Below are 16,941 nucleotides of genomic sequence, written 5' to 3' on the forward strand. Positions count from 1 at the left end.
AATTCTTCTGAACATATTTTCACATTTATCATACTATACAAGAAAAATCAAATTTAAAAAAATGAGAAAAAACAAGCAAACAACAACAAAAAAAGGTGAAAATACTGTGTTGTGACCCATATTCGGTCCCCATAGTCCTCTTTCTGAATGCAAATGTTCTCTCCATCACAAATCTATTGGAATTGCCAGAATCACCTCATTTCAACAAATATTTTCTAAGTGGCTACTTCACACAGGGCACAAGGTAATAGAAAAATGAATGTGAAATATTCCATCTTGAAGGAGTTTACATTCTAATGGAGGCTGTGGGGAATGAGGGAGACACAACAACACAATATATACACAAATAAGTAAACAGCAACTGAGAAGCAATAGAGCCCTAATGATCACATGATAGTAGAAGGAAGAATAAGGATCCAAAAGAATCTCAACAGGCTGTTGAGCCCAATTGAATGAATCTAGTAAGATGAAATTCACTAGGAGTAAATGTTAAGTCTACCCTTTGTGTACAAAAGACTCCTAAATACAAGATAGAGGAGACTTGATAAGACAGCTGATTTAAAAAACATCTAGTAGCTTTCTGAGACCATGAGTTCCTAACGAAATCTTATGTCCACTGTGCAGGGCATAACTTCCATGAATGGGTAGGTGAGAGGTTCACTGTATTCTGCTCTCATGCTTACCCAAGTATTGTGTGTGGCTTTGAGTTGGACTGTGCCTAAGGACATGTAAAAGCTGGAGGGAGTCTAGAGGAGGACAGGCAGAATAGTGAAAAGTTTCTAGTCCATGCTGTATAACTATTAGTTGCAGGATCTGGGTTTGTTTAACCTAGAGAAAGTCTTAGAGGGAAAATAATCAGTGTTTTCAAGTGCCTTTTCAATGAAGAGAGAAAAACTGAAACTCAAAAGTTTTAAAAACAAATGTTAAAAAAAATGTTTTCTATGTGGGGCAACTATAATATGTAATCAAGTGTTGGAAAGGGTATCATGTGGAAGAGGGACTTAACCTTGCTTTGTCTAGGCCCAAAGGACAAAATGAGGAGAGATAGAAGCTATACAGAAGTCAATCTAAACTGGAAGCCAGGAGCTTCCTATCAGTTTGGGACTACTTCCACAGGTATTGGGCTCTCCTTTCCTAGGAAGTATTTATTCAGAGGCCAAATAGCCACTTGTCAGGTACAATATAGGGAGGATTCTTTTCCCACATGGATTAGACTAGGTTACCACAAGGTCTTTTTCAAATCTTGTGATTGGGTGGGGCAAGAAAAGTAACATCTTCTGATGGACCTAAGCCAAGTAGATTCATCCTTATAAATTTATATCATTATGGAGATTCAACAGATTGATTTTTTAATTTTCTATATTTACTCTGAAGATTTTTGCCAATCTTATTTTTCTTATTTTGGTTGTATCTTTAATTGCAATCAAAATATATTTGCCATGATTTTAACTTTGATTCTTCCATTTTTTAATGGATAAAAAATTTACTTCTCTTCACTACTGAGATAGTATTCCTTTCACTTCTACCTCTTATATGTTTTTGGTTGATGTTTAATTCTTTGAACCAGTTCTTGTTCTCTGAGATTTTAGTCCTAGACTATAAAGATGTGCTTGTGAACATAAACATTTTCCTGGTGATCCTGGGCTTTCCTGAAAATGTTGGAAACTTATTTTGCATTCAGGATCTTTTCTGAAATTTTGACTAGGAACACTAGAATTTAAGTTGACTCTTGTTCACTTTGTGCACACGATTATAATTGGCCATTTGGGAATTTCTTGAAGTATCTATATATGACCACGGAGCTCTGCAGACCTCCAACTGGGAGTCAGTCTGTCTGTGGAGAGGCAGACATGAAAAGGCCAGGCCCAGTGCTCATCCACCCAAGCTCACTAGATGCCTTTGATAGCTCCAGGGGCAAGGGCATGGAGTAGAGGCAGTCTGTCATAGGCCTGCTGTGTGCCAGTGCACCAGGCTGGGCATTGAGGGAGACACAAAGAAGTTTGAGATGGTAATGACCCATAAGAACTCCTTTCATTGAGGAGATAAGATATAGTAAAATACATATGAAAAGACAACTAACCACATAAAGCAACATATTGTAAGTCCCAAATGAGCAGTAACACCTAATAAGACAGCATTGCAACTGTCTTGAACTCCAGAGCAATCACTAGGATGGGGTGAGAGGAAATGAGCTTTGAAAATAGGCAGGGGAGCTGATCAGCAAGCCACTTGAGGAAGTCAGTATATAAATATCAGGGAAATAGCTTCAAGAATGGAAATGCAGCTATGTCAGGGAACAGACTAGACTTTTGGGCTCTATGAGGAAAGGAAGGGGATATGAAATTGGGATGGAAGTGTTGGGAGTCAGGAGGATGACAAATGAAAAGCAAAGGCTGAGTTGACCCAAGCTGCCTAACTTGAATCTTTCTCCTCACCAGCCTATACCCAGCTGCAGCCACATCAACTCCTTCCACAGTCCCCATCAAAGCATCTGCAACCCCAGTTTGTCATCCACCAGCAGCAGCAGCAGCAGCCGCCACCTCTACAGCAGCAGCAGCAGCAGCAGTCACAGCAACAGTCCCAACAGTCTCGGCCCCAACCACATTCCCAGTCCCAGCTTGCATCAGCTCTGCCAGGAGTTGCCATACAGTCCAGCCCTGAAGTTCATGCCATGTCACTAGGCTCAGCAATCCCTACCCTCCCACTGCAGTGTCCTGCTACCAATCAGCATAAACCTGGCAACAGCCAGCAGGGGCAGCCATCCAGCCCAGAGGCTGGGCCCCAGAATGGACATTCTGAGAGCCTGCTCCACACACCCCAACGCAGGTTCCAGCACACATCAGCTGTCATCCTCCAACTACAGCCTGCTTCACCAGCGGTGAGTTAGCCAGTCCCCGAGGTCTGTCCTCGGATAGCCACCAGATACATAGGCTGTCACACCCAACTTGGCAATCTTGCTCCCAATGTGATACTGCATAGGCTGAATAATTTGAATCTGCCTAGGTTTTTCAAGAGTCTTTTAAGTATCATTTATCCAGAGAGGAGCAGGGCAAGGAAAATAATAGATCTACTAATATACAATGTCTCTGGACTAAGAGAATCTGGATTTCAAAGACCTTGTTAATTTCTCAACCCAGAAGTTTTGTCCTAGTACTTGGGGTTCCGTTTTCAGCAGAAGTGCCTAAGTATAAGGCACAGGGACAGGGGAAGGGACAGGGGAAACTCCTAAAGTGACCACCCCTCTCTCCCGTTCTTTGACAGACCCAACAATGTGGTCCAGATGCCTGGAAAGAGGCAATGCCCAGGGAGAAGAGCCTGCCTGAGACCCTGTCCAGCCCAGCAGTCCAGCAGCCAGTCACCCTCACTCCCCCACCTGCTGGTCCACTCCAGCCCACGAGCTCTGATGTTCAGCAGTCTCCAGCACATGGTAGGGGGAGTGGGAGGGCCCAATTCCTTGGGGAGAGGAGACAGTTGTTCTCAGCAGCTTCTTGGACATCTGATGTGGGCACCAAAGTGAGTGGGAAATGGATAGTCTCTGAAAGCACCTAGAAACAGCAAGGAGATGGGGTGAATAGATCTGGAGACAGGGAAAAACAAAAAGGTAATTGGGGGGACAGGGTGAGTGTCCAACTTGACTCATGAGAAAGGAAGCTGAGGAAGCAGAAGAAATGAGTACCACAAACCTAACATCTGAACACTGAGCTTTGTATTTCAGTGATGGCCAGAGTATCTAAGGAAATGTTGAGGTGAAATGTTGGGATAATTCTCCAGAAAAGTTAAGCCCCCACATCCTTTGTTTGAAATGCATAGATAATTGAACAAGTATCTGGGGCCTGAATTATTGTGAGTGTAAAATGCAATCTAAAAACGTCATTTGTGGTGGAATGGTTTTAATCCAGTTTGGTCTTACTATCTATGAGACGTTGGTCCATAAGTTTACCTCTCTCATTTGGCCCATAAGTTCACCTCATCTCATTTCCTTTCCTCCTAAAATGGAGAAGAGGCATGAAGTTGGGCTTGGTGGATTCCAAGGCTTTTCAGCTCTAAATCTGTGATCTAAATACTTTTAAGAGATTTCAGGACTTTGTAGTATACAGGAGTTATTATATACTCACTTAAATATTTGGTACAATAATAATTTTGCCCACATAGGCATAAAATCTGAGAATTTGGTCCAAGAATTTGAAATGGGAAACTTGGCAAGATAGCCTTAGTACTAAAGCTCATGGATGAGGACAATGGTTAAGAGCCACAAGGAATGGGAGGTGGGAATTCAATATAGAGCCAAAGAGAGCACTTGAATCCAACCCAGTTCAAGTATTCACATAGGATGTAGTACCCACTGCTAGGTTTGCCATCTGTCCAGGAATGGGCTTCCATGTTCTCCATGTCATGCAGCTCTGCCAGAACCCTGCACCATAGTGGAACACGTACTGCCTCAGCCTCCAGCTGGACTTCCACGCTTTCATTTCTCTCCTTTCTCAGACTGCCTGCAGAGTGGTCTTGGCGCAGAGTTCTGTGGCATCATGAGCCACCTCTAATTCAGGCATACAGTTCCTCCTAGTGCCCTGAGTGTTTTTCAGAATAGTGGAAGGAGAGACAGAGAGAAAGCAAAGAAAAAGAAAGGGAAAATAGCTCATGGGGATAAAAGAAAAAAAAGAAAATGGAATTCAGGTAAGAAGGAAGAAAAGGAAGGAAAAGGAAAAATTCATGAAGCAGGGGAAAGAAAGCAAATGAGAAATCACAATCAAAAAGACTCTGGAAGGGATCTGAAAGTTTATTCCAGAGATTTTAATTTTAACCCAGAGACTTTTTTTTTAAATCCAACTATAACCTTATTTTAATATAATTGATTTCTTTTGTAATCATATATTTTCATGCATTTAAAAACATTATTTTCAGAAGGGATCCATAAGCTTCACTAAACTATTAAAGAACTCCATGACCCAAGGTTAAGAGTCTCGAATCTAGTCCAAACTCCTAACTGGCCAGAATTTCCCTACAAATAGTGCTGCAGCTTCTGTCTCAACACCAAAATGAGACTAAGAGCAAACTGCTTTGTGAGATTGTCCAGGCTGTTTGTTTCCCTGGAGGACTCTTTGTCAGAAAATGTTTCCTTCTTTCCAGCATCTGCGTCCACAAAACTTTGACTCATTCTCTTCCATAGTAGAATCCTTCAGATAATTCAGTATAGCTATGATATTGCAAATCTGTTCAGAAGAAAACCTACTAGTTTCCCAAGTTGTTCCTCAACTCTTTATGGTCTCATGTATATCCTATCTGTCACTCCCAGACCCCATTTACACATAGTGGTCCCCCTGCTTGTAAACATGCACTAGTTTATCATTGTTCTGATTAAAATGTAATGCCTAGGGCATCATAAATTATCAAAACTGGATGAAACTTTAAAGAAAATGGGAGGGACTTGTGCAAGAACTTATAGTGAATAAGTGACCAAAAAAAAGAAATACTCCTGATCAAGTATTTTTAGTCTTTAGTATAAGTGCTCCAGATATGGTCTGATGAAAATAGACTAGAATGGGACTATTGCCTTCCTTTTTCAGAGTAAGCACGTGGTCATCTTATCTCCTGTTTCAAACCAGCTCTCTCAAATCAGATCTTGACAATCAGGTTGATGAAAATCCTTGGATTTATGTTTAGCTACGTTTAGAAAAAAAAAATAACTTGGAGACATTATAGTTGTCTTCAAGTATTTGAGGGACTTTCCTATGTAAAAAGGAATAGACTGTTTTGACCCCAGAAGGAAGAATTAGGGGGTAGAAGTTACAAAGAGGTAAATTTAAGGGTTTTCTTCAGTAACTTTAAAAAAATTTTTGTCAATGAACAAAAATCCATTTCCTAAACTTCTCACTTCCCCACCCTTATTAAAAATAAATAAATAAATAAAGTCATTGTAGCAAATAGGCATAATCAAGCAAAACAATTCCTGGATTGGCCATGCCCAAAATATTTATGTCTTAGGCTGTCTATCATCTGCTCTTGGTCAGGAGGTAAAAGGCATATTTCATTGTGGGTCCTTTGGAATCATGGTTGGTGATTATATTGATCAGTTAAGTCTTTCAAAAGTTGTTTTTACAATGTTGTTATAAATTGTTCTGCTCTCTTCAGTCTGCATTAATTTATAGTTTTCCAGGAGCCTCTGAACCTATTCCTTTCTTATTTTTTAACAGAATAATAATTATGTTCATATAACAATTGTTTTGCCATTCCCCAATTAATGAACATTCCTTTAGTTTCCAGATTTTTGACAACAAAAAAAAATTTTTTTTACATATAGGTCCTTTTTTTTTTTTTTTTTGCTCTTCTGAGGATTAAAGACTAGTAGTATGGTATTATTGCAGGAATAAAGAGTAAGTACAGTTAGTAACTTTGGGGAAATAATTCCAAATAGCTTTATAGATGGCTAGATCAATTCACACCTCTACTAACAATACATTAATGCACCTGTTTTCCTGCAGCTTTGCCTTCCTCTCTTCAATGTTTGTTATTCCTCTTGCCAATCTGATGAGTATGAGCTAGAATCCCAGATTTCTTTTAATTTTTATTTCTCTAATTAATTATTTGGAGCATTTTTTTCCTATGCTATTGATATTTGATATATTGAGATATTGGTAACTCCTAAGAAAATGACTTATTCATATCCTTGATCATTTATCCAATGTAGAATGACTCTTATCTTTATAAATTTGAATCAATACCTTATATATTTTAGAAATGACTTTTATCAGAGAAATTTACATCAAACATTTTTCCCCACTTATTTATTTTCTAAAGTAAACTACATGATATTTGATTGTGCACAAATTTATATAGCTATTTAAAATGGAATTTTCTTTTCCATATATTCCTGCTGGATTTATTTATATATAGATATTGCTGATGTTCTATCTGGATTTATTTTATGTGCTGCAACTTTACTGAAGTTTTCAATTGTTTCATTTCAGTTTAGGTGACTTTCTGGATTTTGTAAGTAAACTATCATGTAACCTGCAAAAAGTGATAATTATTTTCCTTTTTGCCTATGCTAATTCAACCTCAATTTTTTTTTCTTCTTTTATTGCTGCCACCAATATTTTGAGCACTAGGATCAGAGCACAATAATGAACATCCTTACTTGAATCCTGATCTTGTTGGAAAATCCTCTAGCTTATCCCTTTATATATATCTTTCTTCACACACACACAACTTCTTGTTTTTAGATATTATATTAAGGAAAGCTCCATTTATTTCTTTGTTTTCTGGTATTATAAACTCAGATAGCTATTGTATGTTGTCAAAAAGCCTTTTCTGCATCTATTGATATAATCACATGATTTTTATTGTTCTTGTTATTAACATGAGCAATTATTTTTGTAGCTTTTCTAATAATGAACCAACTACTATTGGTTCTGGTCATCATATATATATATATATATATATATATATATATATATATATATATACACACACACTTTATTATATATCATGCTCTTTGTTAATATTTTTAATTTTTGCACCAATATTTATGTCAATATGGTCTATACATTTTCTTATTGACTTTTTTTATTTAGGTTTAGGTATCAAGACAAAATTTGTATTATAGAAGGAAATTGGTGGAAACCCTATTTTTTCAAGCAGTGTATGTGATATTAAAATTGTTCTTTGAATGCTTGATAGAATTTAATTATAATTCCATCTTGTCCCAGGTATTTTTTCCCCTTTGGAAGTTCACTTACATAGCTTGTTCAATTTCTTTTTTTGAGATATTATTTAAAGTCTCTATTTCTTGTTCTGTTAATCTGGGTACATTTACATATTTATCTATTTCATTTAGATTGTCCTTTATGTTGGCATATTACTGGATAAAGATTTTCTAATAATTTTCTTTATTTCATTTCCTTTGTTAATTCACTTTTTCATTTTTGAAACAGGTAATTTTTCTTTTTAAAAAAGTCAGTGATTTATCTTTTAATGATTATTTTTTTCTATTTTATTTGTTCTATTAGTTTTTCTTGAAAAGCCAGCTCCTAATTTTATTTATTAATTCCATGGGTTTTGCTTTGTTTAAGGATTAAGTATTTTCAATTTTTTAAATCTTTGATTTTTTTTAGGATTTCTATTTTGGTATTTAATTGGATTTTAAAATGTTGCGCTTTTTTTTTAGTGTTTTTTTTAACCGAATGCCCAGTTTGTTGATCTATTCTTTCACTCTTTTGTTGATGAAAGTATTTAGTTATTTAAAACATTTTCCCTAAGCACTGCTTTGGTTACATCCCAACATTTTGTCATCATTGTCATTACTACTATTATTATTAACGAAATTATCAGTTTCTTTTATTTGTTTTTTTTTGTTTTTGTTTGTCTTTTGATCTACCAGTTACTTACAATTAAGTTATTTATTCTACAATTCTGCAAATACAAAATTCTACAAAAAAATTCTATAATTATTATGAATCATTGCTTCAGTGACCCTTTATGGAATATCATTGTTGCAACCAGTAAAAATGTTTAATATTTCTACTTTTTTGAAATTTGTCCACAAGGTTTTTATACACTACTATAATACTAGCCAGTTTTTGTAAAGATACCATACATTGAGAAATATGTATACTTTTTAAATTCTCATCTCACTAAATAGCTGTCAAATCTAATTTTTCTAAAATTGTGATCAGGTCTTTTAATTTCATTATTTTTTGGGTTTTGTTTTTATTAGATCTGCCTAGGTTGGAAGGGATACATTGAAGTCCCCTACTATTTTATTTTGCTGTCTATTTCTCCTTGAAACTTATTTAACTTTTTAAGTTTTCTTTTAAACTTAAGACACTATTTTATTCAATGCATGTATATTATGTGCTCATCCATTGTCTGTAGTCTCTGGAAATACTACATATTTCAGAATTTCTACTAAGCTATGATCTTTTCATCAGGAATATTTGGATTCCAGTTTTTCATTAAAGGTCCATTGTCCCTGTAAGATTAAACTCAATTTTGTTGGGCAAATTCTTTTTTATTATAAATATTCCATCCTTTGAATTCTAGAATAATTAATACCAAAACTTTCTGCTGCTTTATAATGGTGGCTGCTAAATCTTTTGTGATTCTGATATGGCACCTTAGGTATATTCTTTTTTGGCTATTTGAAGTTTTGTTTTGATTTGTTTTGCCTATAAGCTATGGACAGTTTTCTTAAATGATTCCTAAAAATATGTCTCGCTATGTGGGGAGGGTGGAGGAAGGGAGACAGTGTTCATGGCCTTTAGATAGTTTAATGATTAATTTGACATTTGATCTATTCTGATTTTCAAGGAATCTAATAGTTTGTACCTAAGCTGTTAATTCTCCTTCTAAATCTTTTCTCCATCTTTTTTACATTTCTCATTTTATCTTCTAGTGCTCTCATTTACATTTTAAATAATTTTTAACATTTTAACTTTCTAAAACTTTATTTCTTCCAGGAATTCTAGCTGAACATATGTTCTTTGAAGCTTTATTCATAAATGTTTTAGAGTCATTCTCTTCTTCTGGGTTTGTGTTTTGAGTGTCCCTGTCACCATAGTATCTTTTTAGGATAGATTTTTTTTTTCTTAAAAAAACAACAACAACAAAAAATTCTTCCAGTCTTACTTCTTGAATTGGAACTTTGTGTTAAAGCCAGCTTCTGTGCACTTGTTTGCTTCTGATACTACTTTCTCTGCGTATTCAAGGCTCTCATAAGATGGCTCAGTCTTAGATACTTACAAACTTTCAGAATACCTGAAACTATTTAATCCAGTGCTTAGTACAGTGTCTAGTATATAGCAAGTGCTTAAGAAATGTTTGAGGATTTATAAATGCTTCCTGATCTAGAACAAAGTTTGATCACTGGCTTCTTAAACCTGAGCTTTGTGAGCTCCAAACTCAAGGCAACATCACTATGCCTTGCCCCAAGTTGGAGTACTAGTAGACTGGGAGTATTGGCCCCAGGCATTGTCAACTTAATTGGAAGGCTTTATAGGTTTGGAGTGATAGAACTACAATTTTTCCCTTGGTTTGAGCCCCTTCCTCTGTTTACAGGTTCCAGAATGGGCTGGGGGTTAGATCTGAGACCGGATAATGAGGTTAAAGCCACACAGATGCAGTTACATCCTTGTGTCTCCCTGCTCTGGGGCACAAATGACAGAACTGCCAGTTGGTGCCTGTTTCTGCTCCCTCCACAGTGCTAGGTCACTCTATACTAGATCTGAAACTTCTTGGTCTAGTAAACTATTGCAGATCTAAGTCAGTTACCATGTTGAAAGACTGTGCATACCTTCCTGGCTAGATTCCCTTCCCCCAGTGTCTATATTTCTTATGCCTATATAGTTTGGGAAAATAATTCCCCATGACTTTGCTTGGATTTCCCAATCAGGGATCTTCAGCCTGGTTCCCTAAGTCTTGTCTGACTAGTGGAAGTAGTTAATGGAACTAGAATGTACTGGTTCCTTCTAATCTGTCATCTTAACTCTATCTCTAAATTTCTGTTTAATTTAAAGGAAATTTCTTAGCAATTAGAACTATCTGAAAGTGAATAAAACTGCCTCTTTAGTGGTGAATTGACCCTTATTGGAGGACTTTACACAAAGGCTGGACCCTTACAACTCTAAAATTCTATAATTATGTGACTCTATATCTGCATAATTTATTTTCTTTTTAACTTAACTACATTTCAGTCTTTCTGTAGCTCCATGACCTCACCTGTGTAGGCCTTCCTCACACTGTGCCAATTGTAGTCTGCCCTCACCTCTACATCCTCTTCTTTTGGAAATTCTCCAGAGAGAATCTGGCCAGCAATACTGTAAGACTCTTCTAGTTCTTTTCATATTTGTGGGTACAGAAGAGCACGTATGCTGACAATCTGTTATCCTTTATTTGTACATCTGGCTGGTCTATCTGCTTTTGTGTTACCAAATATCCTTGACATTGTCTTAATATAAAATTTGCAAGTTGGAAGAGATCACAGCATCCAGCCTATACTCCAAAGAAACCCAGGATATATCCAAAAATTGGTTATTTATTTCTGCTTGAAGATCTATAAGGAGGGGGAAATCACCACCTCCCAAGGTGGTCCATGTTACTTTGGAATAACTCTGGTAGGAAGATTTTCCTGACATTAAACATAAATCTGCTTTTTTGCAACTTCTATCTATTGTAGATTCTGTTTTCTCAAGCCAAATGGAATAACTCTGGTCCCTCTCCAACATGACAGCCCTTTCACATTTTTAAAGAGAGCAGTTACATTCCTTCAAATCTTCTCTTTTCCAGGCTAAACATACCTAGTTCCTTCAACTTATTGTACTGTGTCAAGGACTCAAATCCTCTACCATCCTCTCTAGTGGATCTCTATGGACATTCTCTAGCTTATCAAAACCCTTCCTTAAATGGAATGCCCAGAACTGAACACAGTACTACATATAAGGTCCAGTGAGGGCAAAATGGGACTATCACTTCCCAATTCCTGGAAACTACATCGCTCAATATAGCCCAAGATTGCATTAGCTTTTTTCCCCTTAATTCCCACAGCACAGTGCTGGCTTGTAACCAGTTTGTAATCCACTAAAACCTCTAAGGCCTTTTTCAGAGCAATTGTTCTCTACCTGTGCATCCCTCATCTTATACTTGTGAAGCTTTTTTGGACTTTTCATTAATCCCTATTATGCTGGCTCTTTGCATCACTGTTTCCCTTTCTAGATGTTTCTCATCCATCTCTTTAATGGTCCATTCTAGAATTCCATCCATTCCTTCCGAACAAAAAGGGATAGGGAGAAAGGGAAGGAAGGACATATGCTTCAGTCTATACTGTTAATCCATCAGCTGTCTGGAGGTAGATAATATTTCATCTAGAGCAGGGGTCCTCAAACTACGGCCCATGGGCCAGATGCAGCAGCTGAGGATGTTTATCCCCCCTCACCCAGGACTATGAAGTTTCTTCATTTAAAGGCCCACAAAACAAAGTTTTTGTTTTTACTATAGTCTGGCCCTCCAACAGTCTGAGGAACAGTGAACTGGCCCCCTCTTTAAAAAGTTTGAGGACCCCTGATTCTAGAGTCTTCTAAAATTGTGTTGATCAAAGTTGTTTTTCAAAGTTTTACAATCTTTACAATATTATTGTTTATGTATAAATTTTTATCCTGTTTCTTCTGATCATTTCATTTTCTTTCAGTTCATTCAAGTTTTCTCGAGTATTTCTGAAATCATCTTTTTCATCATTTCTTACAGCCCAATGGTATTATATCACAATTATTTGCCATAACTTGTTCATTCCCCCACCTGATAGGCATCCCCTCATTTTCTAATTTTTTTGCCACCACAAAAAGAGCTGATATAAATATTTTTATAGAGATCTCCTTTTCCCCTTTGATCCCTTTGGGATATAGAGGTCTGGTAGTGTTATCACTGGTTGAAAGGTTATATAGAGTTTAATAGCTTTGTGAAAACAAAATTGCTGGACTAGTTCACCTCTCTGTCTACCAACAGTGTGTTATTAATGGGCCTGTTTCTTTCCTCCCTTCTAGCATATCATTTTCCATTTTTTGTCAATTTAGCACAAAGCCTTGGCACATAGTAGATTTTTCCCCCTTGAGGCAATTGGGGTTAAGTGACTTGCCCAGGGTCATACAGCTAGTTAAGTATTAAGTGTCAGAGGCTGAATTTGAACTCAGGTCCTCCTGACTTCAGGGCTAGTGCTCTATACACTGCACCACCTAACTGCCCCCACGTAGTAGATCTTTAATAATAATTTGCCTTCCATCCTCAGTACATTTTTTGGTGATTTTATAGCACTTCTCAGGTATAAAACATCATTAGTAATGTGCTTCAGACTACTTTCACTTACCATGTATTTTTCTTTTATCCTATAAGGCTCCTGTAATTTTCATTTTCTATTATATAACCCTGTAGAGACATATAACCCAGAAGAATACTGTTGTTAAAAAGCTGGGATTTGTGACAGGGAGCAGTTTGGAAGTTTTAAAGCCCAGCATCATTTCCCAAATGCAGTTTTTTCCTATCTCCTTTTATTCAAAATTCTACATTCAGTTCATTGACCCTTAGCTCCTATTCAAGATAGACTCATTCAAAGAGCTGATCATCTAAAAGCCATACCTTCTTTATGGCCCAGTAAGCTCCTCCATGAAGCTATACCCCTCCCATTTCTTAACTGACAGTGTTTGTTTCATTCTCAAATTTTCCTCAATGATCTTTTCTGAATCTTTAATTTGTCCTTACCTTTCTCTACTTTATATATTGCTTATTTGTGTTTCCTCACCTTTTTGTATCCTTTGTGTGCCTAGCAAGGTACCTTACACATAGTAGGCAATTAAATTAAATGCCTGTGGTCAAACAGCATATTATTAGTCCAACATTTTTTAGGCTACACTGTACTACTATTCCTCATTTAAACCTTTTCTGGCTGAAGTGGCACTCGTTTTTGCACTGTTTAAAACATCATTTAGGGCAGGTAGGTGTCGAAGTGGACAGTGTGCCGGGCCTGGAATCAGGAACATTCATCTTCCTGAGTTCAAGTCTGGCCTCAGATACTAGATGTGTGACTTTGGGCAAATCACCTAACTTTATCTGCCTCGGCTTCTTCGTCTGTAAAATGATCTGGGGAAGGAAATGGCAAACTACTCCAGTTTCTTGGCCAAGAAAACCTTAAATATGACTGAAAAATGACAACAACAACAACAACAAAACATCATTTAACAAATGATAGCCAGAATCAAGTGTTTTTACCTTAGCCTATTTCTTAGTCATACTCTGTGCCTTCTCATCTTTGTTCTTTTGTCTTTTCTTGGGCCTTTTTCCTAAGCAATGATCTGACTACTAATTGAGGGTTCTGAAATGACTCCCATTTTAGTAGTCAGTTATTTTGCAACTATCTGTTGACAGTGAGTTCCAAAGTTTTGTCCTTATTATAGCCAGTATCTTCTAATGCTCTTATTGAAAGAAAATATTCTGATATAGATGTAAGGTTCCCAAGTAGCATGTAAACCTTTGGCCTTTCTTGTTTCTTGATCCATGTTTTTCTAACATAAATTTTGCAATCCTTTAGCTCAAAGTTGCTGAGTATCAAAATGTAAATTTGGTTTAATGTGGATTGTGTTATCAAATTCTCCAGAAAACTTCATTTCATTCTTTGCAAAATGTTGGGTCATATTTCTTCAGAGTAGTTTTTTTTAACTCAGTCACTGTAAGTATTGCAAGATGAGGTAGTCAAGGATCCCTTGAAATACTACTTTTTACCTGTGAATGCAGAATGGAAATCTCTCTGCAAACTCTTATTCATTTCTCCAGAAAGAATGTATAAGCTTCCCCTCAGCTGGCTGCATTTTCTTTATGTTTTCTGGTTTCATTTACAACGAAAATGTCAAGATGGCTGTGGTTCAGTTTCCAAAGCAATGTGTCAACTGGTTGATCATTGGACAAAGCTTCCCCATTGAGCACCAACAGCTCAATTAATCTTGGTAGACAGTCTAAGTGTTCTTAGCATCCTCTGCTGCCTTTTCTAGCACTCTGCCATCATGACTATGGAAGCAGAAGGGGGGCTACATGGGATCAAGAGCTGCTTGGCATTTTTAGCTGTTTCACTGGTTGCTATGGCCCCCATATCCATCACCTAGCAGCCAACAATGAGCCTCTCCACACTTAGTTTGGCTGGTCCTCAGAAAGCCAACAGTCTGTCACCAAGACTGAACTTGAAACTTTTCCAGCTTGGTAGAACCTGCCAGAGCCTAAACTCTGCTGGATAAGCCTTCCTGAGCACTGGCTCTAGAGCCTGAGGGATATAGGTTTAAATCCTCATCTGGAAAATCAGGGAATTAGATGAGATGGTCTCTGAGGTCCCTTCCACAATAAGGCACCATAGCAGGACTTTTGCAAAGCCTATTTTGCAATCATGTTCCTGTCAAAATTTCATCTTTTCCCTTTATCATAAATAGTAATAGCTGCCACTTACAAGAGCACTTTGAGGTTTGTTAAGTGCTTTACATGTTAATTCATTTGATTCTCTTAAAACTGTGCATAGCAGATGCTGTTATCATCCCTGTTTTCCATCTGAGGAAACAGGAAGGTTCTCCCCTACTTTGTATATTCTAAAACCTTGCCTCTGTCATTTAAGATACTAGCTATTCCTTCCAGCTTTATCATCTGAAAATCTAAGCATGTCTTCTTTTTAACTTTATTTTAATGCAATTATGGGGGAAAGTAAAGGATATGCCCCTATGGCATGCCTTTCAAGAGCCATCTTCCTGCCATCAATCCACTAATCAGGGCTTTCTAGGCGGCTCAGTCATCTATGAATCCAGCTTATAGTTCAATCCACATCCATCTTGTCATTATAGTCTGAAAATTCTATGTTATAGGGGATATGGCTTTCCAGATAGGCTATGAGGGAAATCTAGGCTATGCAAAAACAAAAGATGTTCAAATACACACACACACACTCTTTCTCTTTTGAGAGTTTTTGCCGGCAATGTAAGCTCCTTCAAAGCAAGGGCTCTTTTCTTAAAACAAATTTTTAACTCCTTGCACAGGGTGCGGTCCAGAGTAGTCTCATAATAGTTGTTCAATTGAATTGCTGGAATTAAATCGACACAAAATGAAAGAAAAACGCTGAGCATTTTATGCATAAGAAATCCTGCAAACATGTGGCAAGCACTAGAAGCTGTGAGGGAACTATTGGTTTTTGTTTTTTCAGGAAGCTTATAGTTGGAGAGGATGAACTAACTAGCTTTAGGCTCCGAGGAGCAGTAATCCTACGGGGTTGGAGCTGGGAGGGGCCCAAGCACATCTGGTCCAACCCATTCTCTTTAAAAAAGGAAGGAAGGAATGGCCCAGAGAATGGTAGTGCCCAGCCAGTCAGAAAGTGAGAAAAACAGCAAGGTCTGCAGTCTCTAAATCCTGAGAAAAATATGACAGTGCAGGGGTACTGGGCCAGGAAGCACTTAGAGCAGGAGGTGGAGGAATCAATCTCAACGAGCTTCTTTTAAGCATTTATTTACCATGTGCCAAAGGCAAAAAAAAAAAAAAAAAAAAAAAAAAAGTCCCTGTCCTCTCAGACCTTTATCTAATATCATGGTGGCAAAAGGAATCAAGGGATTGAGAAAGAAGGGGAGCTCGCTGGTCCTAGAGGCCTGAGGGAGTTAGGAGAGGAAGAACAAAGGTTCAGGGATTCTGACAGGGCAGCACCAGGAAGGGGAAGAGGGAGAGAGGGAAAGGCCAGGAGAGAGAAACAAACACAAAGCGAGCAAACGAAAAACAGAAAAGAGGGAGAGATGGGGATTAGAAAGAAAACCCACCAACTTTGGCACCCGTAGAAGAGTGGCAAGAGCCTGAGATTTGATCTGCTTATGTGCCACTTGGGGAAAATCTCGTTGCTTTTGTGAGCCTCAGTTTTCCTCTCTGTAAAATGGGGTCGCTTTAGTCATGGCTGAAATTCTGGCACTTAATGAGTGGAAATGAGCAGCTGGCAAATGATTCCAGGTGGTGGTGAAAGCCCCAGGGAAGCTCCGCTGGCGCTTTAGAGCTCTCCGCATCGACCTTGTTTATGAGACTTCGGAGGGAGGAAGGGTGGGTGGTGTGGTGTGTGTGTCGGACCGCTCAGGTGGTGAAAATGGAGATGGCTCGTGGCCTTTCGGTCTGAAATAAGAATATATGTGGCTGGGGCCGAGCTTGGGAAAACGGGCGGGGTGGGGGTTGGCAAAGACAAGGGTGGAGCAGGGCTCGGAGCCCCTTCGTAGGCTCCAGCTCAGGGACTGCGCATCCGGGGCAGCCCTCAACGCCCTGGGACTCTAAGAGACCGCTAGTGTTGTACTCTCCTCCCGGCTGAGCAGAGACCTGAGACGGAGGCCGAGCGCCCGAGGTCTGGGGCAGCTATGGGGCGAGCCCGGTCCGCTCCTCCTGGGGACGCGGGGCTGGGCCGGGAGA

At 38.2% G+C, this 16,941-nt stretch overlaps 1 protein-coding gene and 1 long non-coding RNA gene across 8 annotated transcripts in view; one reads left to right on the plus strand and one right to left on the minus strand.

The window, feature by feature from the left end:
• PHC2 (polyhomeotic homolog 2) overlaps window positions 1–16,941 on the plus strand; it is a 149,140-nt gene that overhangs the window by 110,151 nt on the left and 22,048 nt on the right. For 6 of the 7 annotated variants that reach the window (XM_051987961.1, XM_051987964.1, XM_051987965.1 and 3 more), the window contains 2 exons: window positions 2,439–2,878; window positions 3,262–3,427. In XM_051987961.1, coding sequence (XP_051843921.1) covers window positions 2,439–2,878; window positions 3,262–3,427 — 606 coding nt within the window. Of the gene's footprint in view, window positions 1–668; window positions 1,117–2,438; window positions 2,879–3,261; window positions 3,428–16,941 lie in introns of those variants that run through there. The other variant, XM_051987967.1, reaches the window with a different exon arrangement.
• Window positions 3,571–14,538, minus strand: LOC127555572 (uncharacterized). The gene is made up of 3 exons (XR_007952237.1): window positions 13,750–14,538; window positions 12,851–12,909; window positions 3,571–4,568 (listed from the first exon to the last, which is right to left on the minus strand). It is a non-coding gene; the product is annotated as an uncharacterized LOC127555572 (long non-coding RNA).

This window comes from Antechinus flavipes, chromosome 3 (genome assembly GCF_016432865.1).
Source record: "Antechinus flavipes isolate AdamAnt ecotype Samford, QLD, Australia chromosome 3, AdamAnt_v2, whole genome shotgun sequence".
Taxonomy (NCBI): domain Eukaryota; kingdom Metazoa; phylum Chordata; class Mammalia; order Dasyuromorphia; family Dasyuridae; genus Antechinus; species Antechinus flavipes.